The 18,856-nt window shown below is 44.5% G+C and overlaps 1 protein-coding gene across 1 annotated transcript in view; it reads right to left on the reverse strand.

Moving 5' to 3' along the window:
* Positions 1-496: 496 nt before the first annotated feature.
* LOC132567329 (adhesion G protein-coupled receptor E3-like) overlaps positions 497-18,856 on the reverse strand; it is a 53,981-nt gene continuing 35,621 nt past the window's right edge. Inside the window, exons 15-17 of the mRNA XM_060233010.1 lie at positions 2,818-2,986; positions 1,207-1,305; positions 497-559 (exon numbers count right to left, since the gene is read on the reverse strand). Coding sequence (XP_060088993.1) covers positions 497-559; positions 1,207-1,305; positions 2,818-2,986 — 331 coding nt within the window. The remainder of the gene's footprint in view (positions 560-1,206; positions 1,306-2,817; positions 2,987-18,856) is intronic.

An 18,856-nucleotide genomic window follows, 5' to 3' on the forward strand; every position in this document is an offset into this window, starting at 1 on the left:
TAGGTTGGCTCTTTGTAAGGCAACATCTGGTGGGTTCACCAACCTCCAGGAGGGACCTAGAGATCTCTTGGAGTTACAGAGAGCAGATCTCCTAGAGAAAATAGCTGCTTTGAAAGGTGGACTCTATGGCATTATACTGTCCTGAGGTTCCACCTATCCACAAATCCCAGGAAGTTCCCAACCCAGAGCTGGTATCAGTGGTTCAAAAGCTAGGGCTTTTTTTTTTTTTAGCGGGAACTCCTTTGCATATTAGGCCACACACTCCTGATATAGCCAATTCTCCAAGAGCTTACAGGGCAATGACATGGAAGAAACCAGAATCTCAAAATGATCCTGATTCTTTCAAAATCAAGGAGTATAGAGGCAGTACACAACAATTGCTTTCATATGTAGAAGACTCATGCTTTAAGAAATGGCTCAAGTCTCTTCATATCCATTCTACTAAAGATGAACATGGGAGGAAGAGACCAATGCAGAGAATGGAAAGGGATATGGATTATGGATCTCTCTTCTCCATTGCTTGCTGTTGCTGTACTGGAGTAGTGCTTTGTAAATTTTCCTGAAAAAAGAAAAAAAATACATTCCACAAAACTGGGAACAAATGAGCTAGAGCCATCAGAGAGTGTCACTCCCTGGCTTTATCACAATTTTTTAATTAGCTACCTTCCCCTTCAATAATTAGGTGGTTCTATTGAACTGGCTATAAGCTTAAATAATGATGTTAAAAGAAAAGAAATTCACCATGAAGGCCTATTTATAAAAAATTATGGAAGGTTTCACACAACTTTATATGAAATATGGGAATTTGCTCAATTCTTCTGACAGAGTTATAACTGCAGCATCACTGGCAGTGTAGTCAAATGGAGTTTCTTATGGCTCTCATCTGGAACATTATTGCTGAACCATAAATGTAGAAAGAAGTTCCCAGATGAGCAGGTATACACCAACATTTATCTTTCTGGCCCACCATGGGCCAGCAGTCCCCTTCCATCTATAGAGCAGAGATGCAGGGAACTAGAACTAGAACAATGATTTGTTTCTGTGTGAAGGTCTGTTATCTAGATCAACTCTGATCCCTAAAAATTGCCCTGGGCAGATATATCCTAAGAATACTTAACTATAAAAATACCAGGGACTGAAGAAAGCAGATTATTCACATCATTACTGCTGATTTCATACAATCTTTGGATTATGAATCTGCCTTACCGTGGTAACACTAGAGGGAGAAGCAGTCATGGATATCTCAGTAGATGGAAGCTGGATAGTTTTGCGCCAACAAATCCAATTCCAATATGCCTCTCTCACCTGAAGATCCAAAACACACAGTGAGAATTCTCCTCTTAAAAGGACAAAAAAGAAAGCTCTGGAACTCGAGTTGTGAGCTAAACAAATAATTGTTCAACAGTGGAAAGCAATGGCTATAGCCCATACTGAAATATGAACTGAAGCAACATTAGACCTGGCAGTGAAAGAAAGAGCTGACTTTAATAGACAGGAAAATGTGAAATATTTGGTCTGGATTTGTGGATCTGGACATTATCATGTGTGTATTAGTTTGTAGAGAGCATGGAATTATCCTGTTGCTTCAGCGTCAAGCAGGATTTTGTGGGGGACTATCTCTAACTGGCCATGAGATTGTTGGGGTTTTTTGCCTCCTTCAGACTGTATCAGGAACTTAAATTTATTTAAATAGATCTGGTCAATGTGGACTGATAAGGTCCTAACTGAAAGGGGCAGGTATGAAGCCAGCAGTAGCTATGGCCAAGATTGGAACCAGGGTGAATTCACTCACATTTTTGGTAGGCCACTTGCTGATGGCAACTTACACTAAAGTTTAGATTCTTCATTTGTAAGTAAATAAATACAATATTTGAACAAACTGAGATGACCAGGGAAAAAGAATAATTCTAAAGCCAAACACTCTAAGAGCTCTCGTGTAGAGCGGCCTCTCCTCCTCCCATGAGGCTAAGGAATGTGGACGAAATGTAAGCTTCCCTCTTTCCCCATTAAACACCTTGATATATCACAGCTTCTTCTACATTCTATTATCTGCCCTTCCTTTGCCATATTTTTGCACCCAACTCACCCCACTTCTCACTCTCCAATTGTCATATTTTTGCTCTGCTTTTGATGTGTAGCGTTCTTTTTTTCTTTTCAATGCAGCCTCCTACCTATCTCGAAGGACTTCAGTATTCATGTGCATAATCTCACTTTCTCACCATCATCCATCTTCAGTTCCCTCCTGCAGATCATCATTCTGGCCCTATCTTTGACTTCATTCTTTGCAAGAGTTGAGGATCAAACTAGATGGGATGTTTTTTAATGAGTTAGGTCAGTGTTCTCTCGGGGTTTCCTTGACTCCACTGTCATTCCCTGCAGTCAGAGGAGAGCTGTAGGGAACTAATTTCTTAAGCACTGCAGGGGCTGAACTTGGAGTGGAACTGTGGAGGCTTCAGCTTTCCCCTTGCACCATTTTCCTGGCCCAGAAGAGTCTGGAGGGAGGGACTGCTTGTGCAGCGTTATTGGTTATTCAGGGCTGCATGCATGAAAATATTGGATTCATTGCACCTAGTGTTCTCTTTTAGGCCTCACAACTCTCTAGCCCCAATATCTAATCTTTTGTGATGCATCTTCCCACACACAACCTCTCTATGATTTCCAGCACAGTGATCACTTTAACCCTCTGCTCAGTTTTGCTAATCAAAGACTGCCTTGAAAAATTGGACAGAGTACTTCAAAAAGCTTAATCTCACAGCCTATAAAGCCAACTGGATGTTGCTGCCCGCAAACCCCACCCTCTTTTGTCCTATACATCACCTTTTTGTTGAGCAAGCAGTGCACCAGGAAGATGAAGGCTCCCTGTGCACTGTTGGTGAGGGTGAACAGATATGCCATAATATCAGCCAGTGGTCCAAACTGAAAGAGACCGAAGCACCAAGTCAAGCCCAAGATGAACAGATGGGCTATGGCCTTAAATGTCAGTGACCTGTGTCAAAGAAAAACAACACTGTAGAAATCAACAGGATAAAGAAATACCAAGAGAAGGGGGCCAATTTGAGCTATTGGAGCACAGTTTGGTTCTTGTTGTTTGTAGGTCTTTCATTGAGGACTGAAGGGGGCATGATGCTTTGAATTGTGCAGCTCCCTACATCTAGGGTTAATCCTTGCCTCCCCCACATTCATTTGTAACCATTTGGGAGCAGTAAGAGTCTGAAGTATTAGGAACATAAGAGAAGCCCTGTTGGATCAGGCCAATGGCCCATCCAGTCCAACACTCTGTATCACACAGTGACCAATATCTATCTATCTATCTATCTATCTATCTATCTATCTATCTATCTATCTATCTATCTATCTATCTATCTATCTATCTATCTATCTATCTATCTATCCCTCTGCTCCATATTTTTATCCAATCCCCTCTTGAAGCTGGCTATGCTTGTAGCTGCCACCACCTCCTGTGGCAGTGAATTCCACATGTTAATCACCCTTTGGGTGAAGAAGTACTTCCTTTTATCCATTTTAACCTGACTGTTCAGCAATTTCATTGAATGCCCATAAGTTCTTGTATTGTGAGAAAGGGAGAAAAGGACTTCTTTCTCGACTTTCTCCATCCCATGCATAATCTTGTAAACCTCTATCATGTCACCCCGCAGTCGACGTTCCTCCAACTTAAAGAGCCCCAAGCGTTTTAACCTTTCTTCATAGGGAAAGTGTTCCGAACCTTTAATCATTCTAGTTGCCCTTTTCTGGACTTTTCCCAATGGTGGGGGGTGGGCTCCCTCTGGGAATCCTACCCCCCCAGGGAAAGTGCATGCGCAATACATAGCCTCTCCTCTCCCGGTGTAGTGAACGCCGCGTGGTCACTGTCTGGCTATGCCTGGCAGATGGTCACTGCAATGGCCTCTCCTGCATTACTGCATCCGTAGCAACACCTTCTCGCTGGTCCCCCCCGTTTTCACAGAGTTTGCTACGTCATGGTGCGACCGAATTGTCCGGCGGTATAACCGGATGGGCAGGCTGGGCCCACCAACTTCGTCAGCCTAAGAGAAGGAAAACTCTAACATCAAACCCGGGCAGATAGAGCTCGTTAATGTAACACCTACCACCTGGAGGACTCACTGCCGGCGTCCCGGCTTACTGGGCCATGGCAGATGACCCCCAGGTGAAAGGGTGGAGCAAGTACCGCGCACACTGCGCTTCACCTAAAACATTCCTCTGCGCAGGCCTGAAGGGCATATCCACACACACAACCCACAACGCATCAAGTCCTGCAGCGATAGGCAAGGGGCGAAACGGCAGGTGGAAGGTGCCACTGGAAGCCGCAGTCCCGATCCTGCATGTAGGCGGTTCAGGATATTGGTCGCCTGATGCTAACCCGGAGACGAAAGCATCTTTCGGCAGCACCCTGAACGACCAAGCAGCCTTATCTAGGGACAGCACTGCTTGCTCCACACGGAGAGGGGCCTAGAAAAGGTGGCCTAAACAAAGCTCGTCTCCCCCACCCCAGTTGGCTAGCCGCGGTCAACGGGCATCCTTACTTGCGGTCGAAAAATAACAACAAAGAAAAGGCATGCACCTGCCTCACAAAGTGTGCAAAGACTAAAGCTTGCGTGTTGGAACATCAGAACCATGCTTGACACAGTAGGCAGTGGTCGCCCTGAACGACGCTCTGCTCTAGTTGCCCACGAACTTCTCAGGTTGAATATCGACATAGCAGCTCTCAGTGAGGTCCGTTTCCCTGAGGAAGGTAGTCTTCAAGAACACGGTGCTGGCTATACCCTCTACTGGTCGGGTAAGTCAAAGGCTGAGAGCCGCCTTTCTGGCGTTGGCTTCATGGTCAGGAACTCCATTGCCTCCAAACTCGAAAACCTTCCAACAGGTCACTCAGATCGCATCATGTCCATGCGCCTCCCACTTCAAAACAAGCAGCATGCAACACTCTTCAGTGTGTATGCCCCAACCCTTCAAGCAGATCCTGCAGAAAAGAACAAGTTCTATGCTGATCTACGCAACCTCGTACGGAAGACCCCTACAGAGGACAAGGTGATCATCCTTGGCGACTTCAATGCCAGAGTAGGTAAAGACTCAGAAGCCTGGAAAGGAGTACTTGGCAAACACGGCATTGGCAACTGCAATGACAACGGGCGCCTCCTGCTAGAATTCTGCATGGAGCACCAGCTCACCATCACCAACACTATCTTCCAGCAGAAGAACAGTCTGAAGACAACCTGGATGCACCCACGGTCCAAGCATTGGCACCTTATCGACTACATTCTGGTGCGCCAGAGAGACCTTCGAGATGTCTTACACACCCGAGTAATGCCCAGCGCAGAATGTCATACGGATCATCGTCTTGTACGCTGCAATCTCCGTCTTCACTTTAAACCCACACCCAGGAGAGGAGGTATCCCTCGGAGGAAGTTTCAGGTTGGCAGCCTCCAGTCAGCCGAAGTTAAAGCTGCCTTCCAGGCAAAACTCCAGTCAAGAATTGAGGACCTCAGTTGCCCCACAGACCCTTCTCCAGAAGCACTCTGGGAACACCTAAAAACTACCGTCCTGCAGATCTCTGAAGAAGTCCTCGGGTTCTCCACAAGGAAGAACAAGGACTGGTTTGATGAGAACAATCAAGAGATCCAAGAATTACTGGCAAAAAAGAGATCTGCCTACCAAGCACATCTTGCTCAGCCCTCCTGTCCTGGGAAAAAAGCAACCTTTCGCGCTGCATGTAGCAACCTCCAGCGCAAGCTTCGAGACATTCAGAACGAGTGGTGGACCAAGCTTGCAGAGAGAACCCAGCTGTGTGCAGACACTGGTGATTTAAGAGGGTTCTACGAAGCCCTGAAGGCAGTATATGGTCCATCATATCAGGCTCAGAGTCCCTTGCATAGTGCAGACGGCCAAGTGCTCCTCACAGACAAGGCATCCATACTGAACCGGTGGTCGGAGTATTTTCAGGTTCTCTTCAGTGCCAACCGCGTAGTTCAAGATTCAGCAATCCACCTCACCCCACTTCAACCGGTGAAAACAGAGTTGGATGAGATCCCCACCCTAGAAGAGACTGTTAAAGCCATCAAGCAACTGAAAAGTGGCAAGGCAGCAGGAGTTGATGGAATTCCACCAGAGATCTGGAAGCATGGGGGCACAGTACTACATAGCTCACTTCACAAAGTACTTGTCACCTGCTGGGAACAAGGCAAATTACCACAGGACTTTCGCGATGCAATCATCATCACCCTATACAAGAACAAAGGGGAAAAGTCAGACTGCTCCAACTACCGGGGGATAACACTGCTCTCCATCGCAGGCAAAATCCTTGCCAGAATACTCCTGAACAGACTGGTGCCCACCATTGCAGAAGAACTCCTCCCAGAGAGCCAGTGCGGCTTCAGAGCTAACAGGAGCACCACCGACATGGTATTTGTTCTCAGGCAGCTCCAAGAGAAATGCAGGGAACAGAACAAGGGTCTGTATGTGACTTTTGTCGACCTTACCAAAGCTTTCGATACCGTTAGCAGGAAAGGCCTGTGGCAAATCTTGGAACGTTTAGGATGTCCCCCAAGGTTCCTCAGCATGATCATCCAGCTACACGAAGACCAGCGAGGCCAAGTCAGACACTGCAACGACCTCTCGGAGCCCTTTCCAATAGGCACAGGTGTAAAGCAAGGCTGCGTTCTCGCGCCAACTCTCTTTACGATCTTCTTTAGCATGATGCTTCAAAGAGCCGCAGTAGATCTAGATGAGGACGATGGTGTCTACATCCGCTATCGCACCGATGGCAGCCTGTTCAACCTGAGGCGACTAAAGGCACACTCCAAGACAATGGAAAAACTCATCCGAGAGCTACTGTTTGCTGATGATGCTGCACTCGTCTCCCACTCGGTATCAGCTCTGCAGCATATGACGTCCTGCTTTGCAGAGGCTGCCAAGCTATTCGGCCTAGAAGTTAGTCTGAAGAAGACAGAAGTTCTCCACCAGCCTGCACCCCAGGAAGATTATCACCCTCCCTGCATCACTGTGGGTGAATCAGTTCTGAAGACAGTCCAGCAGTTCAGCTACCTGGGGTGCATCATCTCCTCAGATGCCAAGATCGACAAGGAGATTGACAACAGGCTGGCAAAGGCAAACCGTGCATTTGGCCGACTGCACAAAAGAGTGTGGAGCAACAAGCATCTGAAAAAAGGCACAAAGATCAATGTTTACAAAGCGGTTGTGATGACAACCCTCATCTATGGCTCCAAATCGTGGGTTTTATACCGTCATCACCTGCGACTCCTTGAGCGCTTTCATCAGCGCTGCCTTCGCACCATCCTCAACATCCACTGGAGTGACTTTGTGACCAACACTGAAGTCCTCAAGCGGGCAGAGGTTACCAGCATCGAGGCACTGCTTTTGAAGACGCAGCTGCGCTGGGCAGGGCATATTTCTAGGATGGAAAACCACCGCCTTCCCAAGATTGCCCTGTATGGCGAACTCTCCACCGGCCATCGAAATAGAGGGGCACCAAAGAAGAGGTACAAGGACTCCTTGAAGAAATCCCTTAGCACCTGTCACATCAACCATCACCAGTGGTCTGACCTAGCCTCAGATCGCAAAGCATGGAGGTACACCATCCACCAGGCTGTCTCTTCCTTTGAGAACACACGCATAGCTGGTCTTGAGGACAAAAGGAGATTGAGGAAGAATCGCACTGCTACAGGACCAACCCTAAATCAGACTTTTCCCTGCAGCCGCTGTGGCCGGACCTGCCTGTCCCACATTGGTCTTGTCAGCCACCAGCAAGCCTGCAGCAAACGTGGACTATTGCACCCTTCTTAAATCTTCGTTCGCGAAGCCAAGCCGAGAGAATATCCTTTTTGAGGTGCGGTGACCAGAATTGCACACAGTACTCCAAATTGAATCATTTGAAGTGCCTTGTCGTGAATGAAAGCTTAGATAAAGCTCTGGTGAAAACGAAGTCAGAATATTCCAGGACCACTTGTTTAGCTATGATATAGAGCCTTGGAAATAATTCTGCACATAGGAGAATCTGCCTTCAGTCTGAAGTCCGTCTGTCTGCTGCATTCTTCAGTCCATTCTGCTTGTTGTTCAGCCTGCAGGGATTGTGGATATTCACTTGAAATTGGTTGTGAACTGTCCCTTTCTTGTCATTTTGTTGTTTCACATGAAGTGTATATTGTGATGTGATAGAAATAATTATTCTAAGTTTTTCAATCATTGTAAGTGTGAATATCTTTAAGAAACAGTCTGCAGACGTTTAATATGGAAGCACTGCTTTCTTTCCCTGTTATCCCCCATGTCCATGGTTGATAGTACCCCATGGCTTAGTCAAGTGTAAGGGAGTAAACAAAAATTTTCTGCTGGTTTTGACCACTTTGAAAGAAGATATCATGAGAGTCCTTCTGAAGAAAATGGCTGTTATATTCTTGGGCAAGGCCTCATTTTATTTATATTTTTGGGTTCTTCAGTGGTTCATCTTTACTCCATGTTGTTAAACATCTATGTGAATACCCTGGGAGAGATAATCTGTGGATTGCAGTGAGATGTCACCAATATGTGGATGACTCACAGCTATATTTCTCCTCAACAGCTTAGTTAGGTAAGTCTGTGGAAGTCTTGAACTGCGAGGCTGCCAAGAGTCACCAAGGGCCACCAGAAAAAGATTCTACCTGGGCCCTCCATAGGACTCTGATCCAGACCAAATATCATAACAAAACAAGCCACTTTGCTTGCGGTTACCATGAATCTATAGTAATAAAAGAATTGGCCTGTCTGTGCATTTGTCCACTTATGGCAAGCATAGGGTTGCCAAGTCCCTCACAGCCCCTGGTGGGGGACTCTCTTTGCGCGTGAAGTGTGATGATGTCACCCAGAAGTGATGTCATCATGCCAGTGATGTCGCATGATGGCCACTCTAGGCATTTCCAGGTAAACTCTATGGTTTTCCTGGATGCTCTAGCCATTTGAGAGGGGAAAATCTATGGTACCTATTGTACCATATTTTCCCTCCCAAATGGCTAGAGAGTCCGGGAAAACCCTAGAGTTTTCCTGGAAACACCTAGAGTGGCCACCACCACGCGATGTCGCCGGCACAATGATATCACTTCCGGGTGACATCATAGTGCCGGCGACGTTGGGGGAGATTTCCAATGTGGGCCAGCAGGTTGGGGCTTGGCAGCCCTAGGCAAGCATAACTCATCAGAGAATAAGTTAGGAGATTCAAAATTTGCCACCAGCTTCAGGATGATTGTGGGAGTTCCAGGTCAAAACTGAAAGGCTTGGGAATATCCTAGCTGAGGTGAGACACTCCCCCCATGTTATTTACAATGGAAGCTAGGGGTCACTGTGGCAGGCATAACTCATCAGAAAATAATGCTACTTATTTGAAAACTGACCACTGAACCCAGAATGATGATGGAAGCGGAAATGCTAAAAGTGAAGGGAATTAGAACATCCTGAACCAGGCTATCTTCACAATAGGCAACATGTAATAAGAAAGCTTTTAAGCAACCTATCATGCCTCTCTGAGAGCCAGTTCGGTGTAGTGGTTAAGTGCATGGACTCTTATCTGGGAGAACCGGGTTTGATTCCCCGTTCCTCCACTTGCACCTGCTGGAATGGCATTGGGTCAGCCATAGCTCTAGCAGAGTTGTCCTTGAAAGGGCAGCTGCTGTGAGAGCTCTCTCAGCCCCACCTACCTCACAGGGTGTCTGTTGTGGGGGGAGAAGATATAGGAGATTGTAAGCCGCTCTGAGTCTCTGATTCAGAGAGAAGGGCGGGGTATAAATCTGCAATTCTTCTTCTTCTTCTTCTTCTTCTTCTTCTTCTTCTTCTTCTTCTTCTTCTTCTTCTTCTTCTTCTTCTCTCTAATACTCGGATTCTCAATCCGCTATAGAAGGTTGCTGGGTGACATACTCTAAGTCAGGCCTACCTCAAAGAGTTGTTGTGAGGAGAAAATGGAGGACAGGAGAGCAATGCAGCTTTGGGCCTCATTGGGGAGAAAGACTGGATATGACATTTGTTATAAATCTAATTTTTAATGATATTAGAAAGATTAGATCATTTGTCATACAGCAAGGTAGTCTTTAGAAAGGGCTATTTCTTCCACCCATACAATAGTAATGATAAACTCAGTGCCTGAACTGGAAGTTCTAATTTCTGTTCCACACGTATAACCTCTAAAACAGATGAATGTTCCATTGTCATGCATGGAGGGGAGGGGGAGAGCATTATATGAACATAAGAAGAGTCCTGCTGGATCAGACCAATGGTCCACCATTCCTGCATCCTGCCTCACACTGTAGCCAAACAGTTCCTCTGGACTGCCAACAACAGGGCATAGAGGCTGAAGCCATCCCCTGTTGTTGCCTCATGTCTCTAGGGGCGTTTTCGCACTGACCTTAATCAGAAGGGACGCCCCTCTTCACTGTGCAGGATCGGTGCGGATTTCGCACTAATTGCCGCGGAGCACCCGGAAGAGCCGGAAAGTCCCGCGGCTTTTGCGGCACAAACGGAAACTGCCAAAAACCAGTTTCCATTTGCGCCGCAAAAGCCGCTGGACTTTCCGGCTCTTCCGGGTGCTCCGCGGCAATTAGTGCGAAATCCGCGCCGATCCTGCGCGGTGAAGAGGGGCGTCGCTGCTGATTAAGGTCAGTGCGAAAACACCCTAGGATTCAGAGGTTGACTGTCTCTGGTGGAGGTTCCCCTCAGTCACCATGGCTAATAGCCATTGATATTTCCTTTTGTCTGTCCTAAACCTACTGCCCATCAGCTTAATTGGATGCCTTTGAGTTCCAGTATTTTGGGAGAGGAAGAAGAATTTCTTTTTGTCAACTCTCTCCATCCCTTGCATAATTTTATAAACCTCTATTTTAATCATCTCTTTTCTAAACTGAAAAGTCCCAGACTCTTCAGCTTTCCTCATAGGGAAGGTGCTCCAACCCCCTAATCATCTTGGTTGCCCTCCTCCACTGGTGACCAGAACTGTAAACAGTATTCCAAATGAGGCCACATCATAGATCTATACAAGGGCATTACAATAGCAGCTGTTTTATTTTCAATCCCTTTCCTAATAATCCCTAACATATTGTCTTTTTCACCACTGCAGCATACTGGACATTTTCATTGAACTATCCACTACTACCCCACTAACAAGAACTTTTTCCCTATCAATCTCAGCAAGCTCAGACCCCATTAGCCTATACTTGAAGTTGAGAATTTTGTCCCAGTTTGCATCACCATACGCTTACTAACACTGAACTTCAGTTGCCACATTGTTATCCACTCACCCAGTTTCTGGAGGTCCTCTTGAAACTCTTTACAGTCAGCCTTGGTTTTCACCATCCTGAATAACTTTATGTCATCTGCAAATTTGGCCATTGCACTACTTAGCCCTAGTTCCAGAACTGATGAATAAATTAAATAATACCAGCCACAATACTGATCCTTGTGGGACCTGACTGCTTACTTCCCTCCATTGTGAGAAATGTCCATTTATTCCTACTCTTTGCTTCCTGTCATGTAACCAGTTTTTAATCCATAAGAGAACCTGTCCTCTTATCCAACAACTGCTAAGTTTACTCAGGAGCTTTTGGTAAGATAACTTGTCAAAAGCCTTTTTGGAAATCCAAGTATATAATGTTTAGGGGGGTCACTGTCTTCCACATACTTATTCATTTTCTCAAAGAACTCCAAAACGTTGATGAGGCAGGACTTCTCTTTACGGAAGCCATGCTGATTTTCCTTTAGCAGACTTTGTCCCTCTATGTGCCTAACAATTCTATCTTTGATTACAGTTTCTACTAATTTGCCTGGAACAGACATTATGCTGACTGGCCTTAATTTCCTGGTTCCCTTCTAGATCCCTTTTTAAAAATTGATGTCACATTGCTACTCTCCAGTCTTCTGGTACAATAGCTGAATTTAGTGATCAGTTACATATATCCGAAGAACCCCGTGGTGCAGAATGTTAAAGCTGCAGTACTGCAATCCTAAACTCTGCTCATGACCTGAGTTTGCTCCCAAGTGGAAGCTGGGTTTTCAGGTAGCTGGCTCGAGGTTGACTCAGCCTTCCATCCTTCCAAGGTCGGTAAAATGAGTACCCAGCTTGCTGGGGGGGGGGGGGGAAGCATAGATGACTGGGGAAGGCAATGGCAAACCACCCCATAAAAAGTCTGCTGTGAAAACGTTGTGAAAGCAACGTCACCCCAGAGTCGGAAATGACTGGTGCTTGCACAGGGGACCTTTCCTTTCCTACATATATCCAGGAATAACTGCATCTTATAGTTTTTCACCATTCCACTATATTTCTTAGATACCTACTATATCTAAATTGTCATTGAGCAGCAAGCACTCCAGCTCCCCCATCTTGACTTGGAGATTTCTAGCATTGGCATATAGACACTTATAATGTGTTCACCTCTCCACCTCCCTCAGCCCCTCAGTCACCACACATGGCCCTAAGTCCCCATCATGCCTTCACTCCCAGGTTTTATTATGCTCCTATCAATATTACTCTTAGTGTTTATGCAATCATCCCTTTGGACTGACTTGTTCTGAACTGGAAAATCCCTGGCTCCTGTCAGCTTTCTTCTTAGGATTAGTTTAAAAACCCCTATTATAGGAAACTGATGTATTACGACCTCTAAAATATATATTGTAAGTATTCTTATATTATAATTTAGAAATAACAGTATATTAGCATAGTTTGAAAGAAAGGATTGTAACAATGGAAAATAGAGAATGTATAAATATTTGTTAATGTTAATGAAAAATTTTTAAAAATATTTTTTTTAAAAAACAGGATTAGTTTAAAAGATGCTCTGACACCTTTTTCATATTAGACATTAACAACCTGGTTCCCTTTTCATTCAAGTGAAGTCTGTCTCTTTGTACAGGTTTGGCTTGTCCTGGAAAGTTCCCCAGTGCCTGACAAATCTAAACTCTTCCGCTCAGCACCACTTTCTCGCCCATGCTTTTAGATCTGTGCTTGTCTAGCTGGCCCTGTGTGTGGAACCGGCAGCACTTCTGAGGATGCTACCTTTGAGGTTCTGGCCTTTAAAACTTTCCTCTATGGCCAGATGACTATTTCCCAATGTCACTGATGCCAATGTGCACCATGACTGCTGACTACTCCCTAGCACTATCAACCTATCTAGACAGTGTGTGCTGTCCGCAACCTTCGCACCAGGCAGGCAAGTCACCATGTGGTCAAAATGTCTGCCATAGACCCTCCCCACAGCCCCTCCTGGGTATCCTTGGAATGAGAGGATATTGGTCTACTGCCCAAGGAAGGGGTCCTTTTAAAGGAATCACATCCTTCCTTCTTAGACTGATGCCCTCCAACCTCAAGACTCTCATTCTTTACAGCAGTAGGAGAGCTGTCAGAACAGGAGTGGGACTGTTCTGGTAAATCCCTGAGGGTCTCAACCCCAAATTCTTTCTCTGATTCAGCGTCTCCAGGTCAGCAATCCTAACCTCAAGGGAACAAACCTGCTCCTTTAGAGCCACAAGCTCCATCCAGTGAGCACACATCCACAATTTCCACCTTCTGGGTAGTTAATCATTCATGAGTCACTTTTGCAAAACACTGTCTAGCCCTTCCTTCTCTGCTTGCTTTCTACCTTCATAAGTGCTTAGTGGCTTAAAGGTATCTAGAATGATGCAGGGTCCTAAGGCCTGATCCCTAGGCCAACAGATCTTTGACATATGCCCTTCGGCTTGCACCTCTGCCTAAGAGGAGCCTTATTGTTCAGAGGCCCCCAGCAACACTTTAAAGGAATTGTACAAGAAAGTCCAGAAAAAGCTGCCACAAGACTCAGATACTGTTGTTTGTTCCTGACTGAAATGAACAAGCTCTTTGCTAGGGAGTGATTCACATATACAGCAAAGCTGGGGAGTCCTGAATATTTGGGGGATGAACGTCATGCTGCATTCAGCCAAACATCTTTCCTTTTATTTTAAAATGCTGTTCTGGCTGCAGTCACTAGGAGCGCAGTACATACCAAAAAGCACACTAGGGGGCTGTTCAGACGCACAGTATAATCAGTTATCGCTGCTGTTTCATACTGGATTAAAAGTGGCTGATCAGACAGCAACATCTGCCTCTTGGTATTAACTCGTAGTAGCCCCCCCAATTCTTTTCGGAACCAGAGAATTTTGTTACCTGCTCCTTTGCGGTGTTTTTTGAGTTCTTCAGTTTCACCTCGTAGTTTCCCCATCTGGATAGTTCTTGACCAACTTCCGGATGTCTGAAGGCTGTCCTGGAGCAAAAGGAGCCTCAGACATCCGGTTTATGGTTGCCATTTTTTTTTTACTACTTAGCGATATGCGCATAACTGCATAACCATATAATGTTTTAACCTATGTGCATGCGCATAATGCACATAAAAGTGGAGGAAAAAAAGAACTGCATGGTGCCATCATGTGGACGGCAGAAGACGGTTTCACCGCAGAGTGATTCGAATTGCATTATGGCAGTCTGATCAATAATATCTGGAACAAAGATATTCGGAACAGAACCGGGTCTGTTTAACATGGACTCAACACGCTGTGTGAACAGGGCCTAGGATCGGCTAAACTTCCCTTTCTCCAAAACTGAAGCAAACTTGCTTAACAGATCATACAGTTGAGCTAGCATGATAATAGCTGCTACAGGAACTGCCAGCATGCAGGTCATTTTCTCCAATAGTCTTGCATTTCTCTCTTCCTTTGCTTGCACCCAGCTCAACCAAATCTTACAAAGCAGTAGTTAGCAACTGGGTGTTGCAACCTGTCTTGATTTCTCTCCCTCTTGTCCACAGGTTTCTCATTAATTTCTATCTCCCTTTACCTAATTTTTCCATGTCTCCTCCCCACTTTATTTTCACTTCTTGGTCTCAGGACCATCTCATTCCTATTGTGCTTCGTGACAGAATGTATTTAAGAGTAGCACAGTAGCAAACTTTTGTTACTATTATGAACGAAAGTCACTGGGTTTGCTTGGCGCTCCACATTGCCCTGGTTCTGCTGGGCTTGCAAAAATGCCCGCCCTCAGTTTCTATTGCAGAGATTCTCTGGTTTGATTTTAGTCCTTTGGAAACAATGGGTGGGGATGGGGGCACTTTCTTGGGGTGGGGTAGTGTGTTTCTTAACATCCAGTATAGCAAAGCTCACAATATCTATTTTGTGTTAGTAAAAAGGCAGACTGCTAGCTCTCAAAAGCGTCTTATGGGTGTTTGGGATGGTTAGGTCTTGGGCTTCAAAATGGAGAATGGAAGCCATTCCAAGTGCCTGCTTAGAACACAAGTGCTATGATGGATTTTTTTTTTTTTTGCTGTCAAGTCACAGCTGAGTTTTCAAGGCAAGTAGTCATTTGGAAGTGGTTTGCCACTGCCTGCTTCTGTGTTGGCCCTGATTAGCTTCTGAGATCTGATGAGATCAGGCTGTCCTGGGGCTATCCAGGTCAGGGCTAGGCTAAGAGAAATGTAACAAGTGGGGATTCAAACCTGGATTTCCCAGATCCTGGTGTGAGACTTTAACCACTACGGCATTCTGGCTCTCATGATGGAACAGCATGTTGGATTTGATTTTTTTTTATTGCCATGATTGTATATATGAAGTGATACTAAATTGGGAGGGGTTGCAAATACAGTAGAAGAAAGAAACAGTATACAGTATGACCTTGACAGGCTGGAAAACTGGGCTAAAACCAATAAAATGAATTTTAACAGGGATAAATATAAAGTTCTGCAATTCGGTAGTTATAGGATGGGGGAGACTTGTCTTAGCAGTAGTATGTGCGAAAGGGATCTAGGGGTCTTAGTGGATCATACGCTGAACATGAGTCAACAGTGTGATGCGGTGGCTAAAAAGGCAAATGCAATTTTGGGCTGTATCAACAGAAGTATAGTGTCCAGATCATGTGATGTGATGGTATCGCTTTACTCTGCTCTGGTAAGACCTCACCTGGAGTATTATGTTCAGTTTTGGGCACCACATTTTAAGAAGGATATAGACAAGCTGGAACGGGTCCAGAGGAGGGCAACAAAGATGGTGAGGGGCCTGGAGACCAAGTCCTATGAGGAAAGGTTGAAGGATGTTTAGGGGATGTTTAGCCTGGAGAGGAGGTGGCTGAGAGGTGATATGATCACCATCTTCAAGTACCTGAAGGGCTGTCATATAGAGGATGGTGTGGAATTGTTTTCTGTGGCCCTGGAAGGTAGGACTGGAACCAATGGGTTGAAATTAAATCAAAAGAGTTTTCAGCTCAACATCAGGAAGAACTTCCTGACCGTTAGAGCAATTCCTCAGTGGAGCAGGCTTCCTCGGGAGGTGGTGGGCTCTCCTATTTTGGAGGTTTTTAAACAGAGGCTAGATGGCCATCTGACAGCGATGAAGATCCTGTGAATTTGGGGTAGGTATCTGTGGGTTTCCTGCATTGTGTAGGGGGTTAGACTAGATGACCCTGGAGGTCCCTTCCAACTCTATAATTCTATGATTCTAAGTTAAATAATTTTTTCACTGTCTGTGTTTCTTTTCTCGTTATCAAAACAAAGTTTGGGTCCAGTGGCACCTTTAAGACCAAATTTTGTTCTGTTGCTTCAGACCAACATGCTTACCCACCTGAATCTAGTTTCTGGCCTAGTTATACCTATTCATTTTATTTCATTATTAATGAAAACAATTTTGTCATATAGAGACAGGACCCTGACCTGGATAGCCCCAGACAAACCTGATATCGCCAGATCTCAGAAGCTAAGCAGGGCCAACATGGAGGCAGCAGGCAATGGCAAACCACCTCTAAACATCTCTTGCCTTGAAAACCCTATGGGGATGCCATAAGTCAGCTGTGACTTGATGGCAAAAAAAAAAAAAAAGAGGAGAAGGGTGTTAAAAAATATCCACCCGGGAGAGGCTCCAACCAACTTCCTGGTTGGGAGCCATTACCCAGTGTTCATCATTTACCTGCTTATAATAATGATATTTCACTCTCTGGCAACAAAATGTATAGCTTGAATGATGTCTCCGAAAGCTACTATGAATGAGAAGAAGGGGGAGGGAAAAAAGAGAGTGTCTCCCTTTTAACAGAATTCATTTCATCAACAGAGTCTCCGTCTACCTCCTCTGCAAAGCAGGAGATGGGTGAGTCAAAGACAGCTGAGAGTTTGCTCATGACAAATTTCTTAATGCAAGCTTTAAATAAACAAAGACAAGAAATGAAAAATGATATCTTGGAAATGCTAACACCAATTTGCCAACACCTAGATGAACTGGAACAAATTTATGAACAGACTAACCAAAAGGCAGATAAAGCCATTAAGAAAGTAACAGAACTAGAAAGCCAATTAGTCTCCAAAACATCTGACACCTGGGTGAAGGAATGCATTTTGATGCTTAATTATCATCATTATCATCAACCCACTTTCACCAAGTAGGGCAATATATCCACAGTATTCAAATTTATTTCTCTTTTAGGGTAGTGTATCAGAATAATGCTTTTGTACTGACATACTCAAACTAGGAATATTGGCTGTTTATCTCATTACATATATTAAACCCATCTTCTACTATATTTTAATGTATTTTTTCCTAATGGCAAACTAGAATGATGTATATATTTATGTTACATGTTAAAAGGTAAATTAGTTGGACAGGAAAAACTTCTGGGAAAGAAATGCCTTCTTTTTGACCCAGGTTTATTAGCAATAGAATAATTAACAGGCATTTTCACATTCTGACATGTTACTGTTTTATGATTTCCCACACTAATTCAACCCAGATCAAAAGTTTTCTGAATTTGTTCATTTTACTATTCTGCTATTGGTTTTTAACTTTGTACCACTTGGCATTCCAAACCCCACCTGCTATATGTGGCTCTGCTTACTGTACCTCATTCCTCGTCTGAAGAAGTGTGCATGCACACAAAAGCTTACATTCTGAATAAAACTAAGTTGGTCTTAAAGGTGCAATTGACTCCTATTTTGTTCTATCATCGAGAACTCTCTTTGAAGTTTAGGGGGTTCCAAGAGAACGCGCTGGAGGAGAATTAAATTTATTTATGGCTAACTGGCTTGCAAGCACTTTGAAGCTGGAATCTGGTGTTGTCCCCCTCCTGCAAAGAGTTTATCGAGTCGGAACAGAGAAATCTGCCTCCAAAGGATATACTAGAGACATACTAGTGGAATTCAAAGACTTTCCTACCAGAGGATTTTCAAAAAAGTCAGGGATCAGGGTGGCTTTGAGTTTCAGGATGTAAAGATTCAAGTCTTCCCTGATTTACCTCAGGAGTTCTTAAAAATAAGAAGAGATCTTAAAGGAACAACTGATAAGCTCCAAGACTGTGGAATTAAATATCGCCAACTTCTATCAGGCAAGCTATCTGTTCAACATGGACAAAATCATTATATTGCTTTTGATGCTACAACTGGTGAACAAATGTTGGCTGCTATAATTCCTCAACATTGGAACCAACAGATAACAAAACAAATGAAAGAAAGGAATGTTCTCCTTCAACTCCTGGCAAAGTATCTAAAGTATGTGTGCTTGAAAACTCCTTAGAAATTGAAGAAAACTTGGACTCATTTTGAACTTAGGACTTGGATAAAAATAATTTAATATATCTACTTGATTTATATTCATTATTTATTCATTTTTCTCTTCTGTAGTATTAAGCAGGTTGGAATGGCATAGCATTTGGGTATGTTCCCCACTGTTTATTATTTTTATCTGCCTACCAAGCCTACCAAGAGATCTGCCTACCAAGCACATCTTGCTCAGCCCTCCTGTCCTGGGAAAAAAGCAACCTTTTGCGCTGTATGTAGCAACCTCCAGTGCAAGCTTCGAGACATTCAGAACGAGTGGTGGACCAAGCTTGCTG

Source organism: Heteronotia binoei, chromosome 2 (assembly GCF_032191835.1).
Source record: "Heteronotia binoei isolate CCM8104 ecotype False Entrance Well chromosome 2, APGP_CSIRO_Hbin_v1, whole genome shotgun sequence".
In the NCBI taxonomy this organism is placed as follows: Eukaryota; Metazoa; Chordata; class Lepidosauria; order Squamata; family Gekkonidae; genus Heteronotia; species Heteronotia binoei.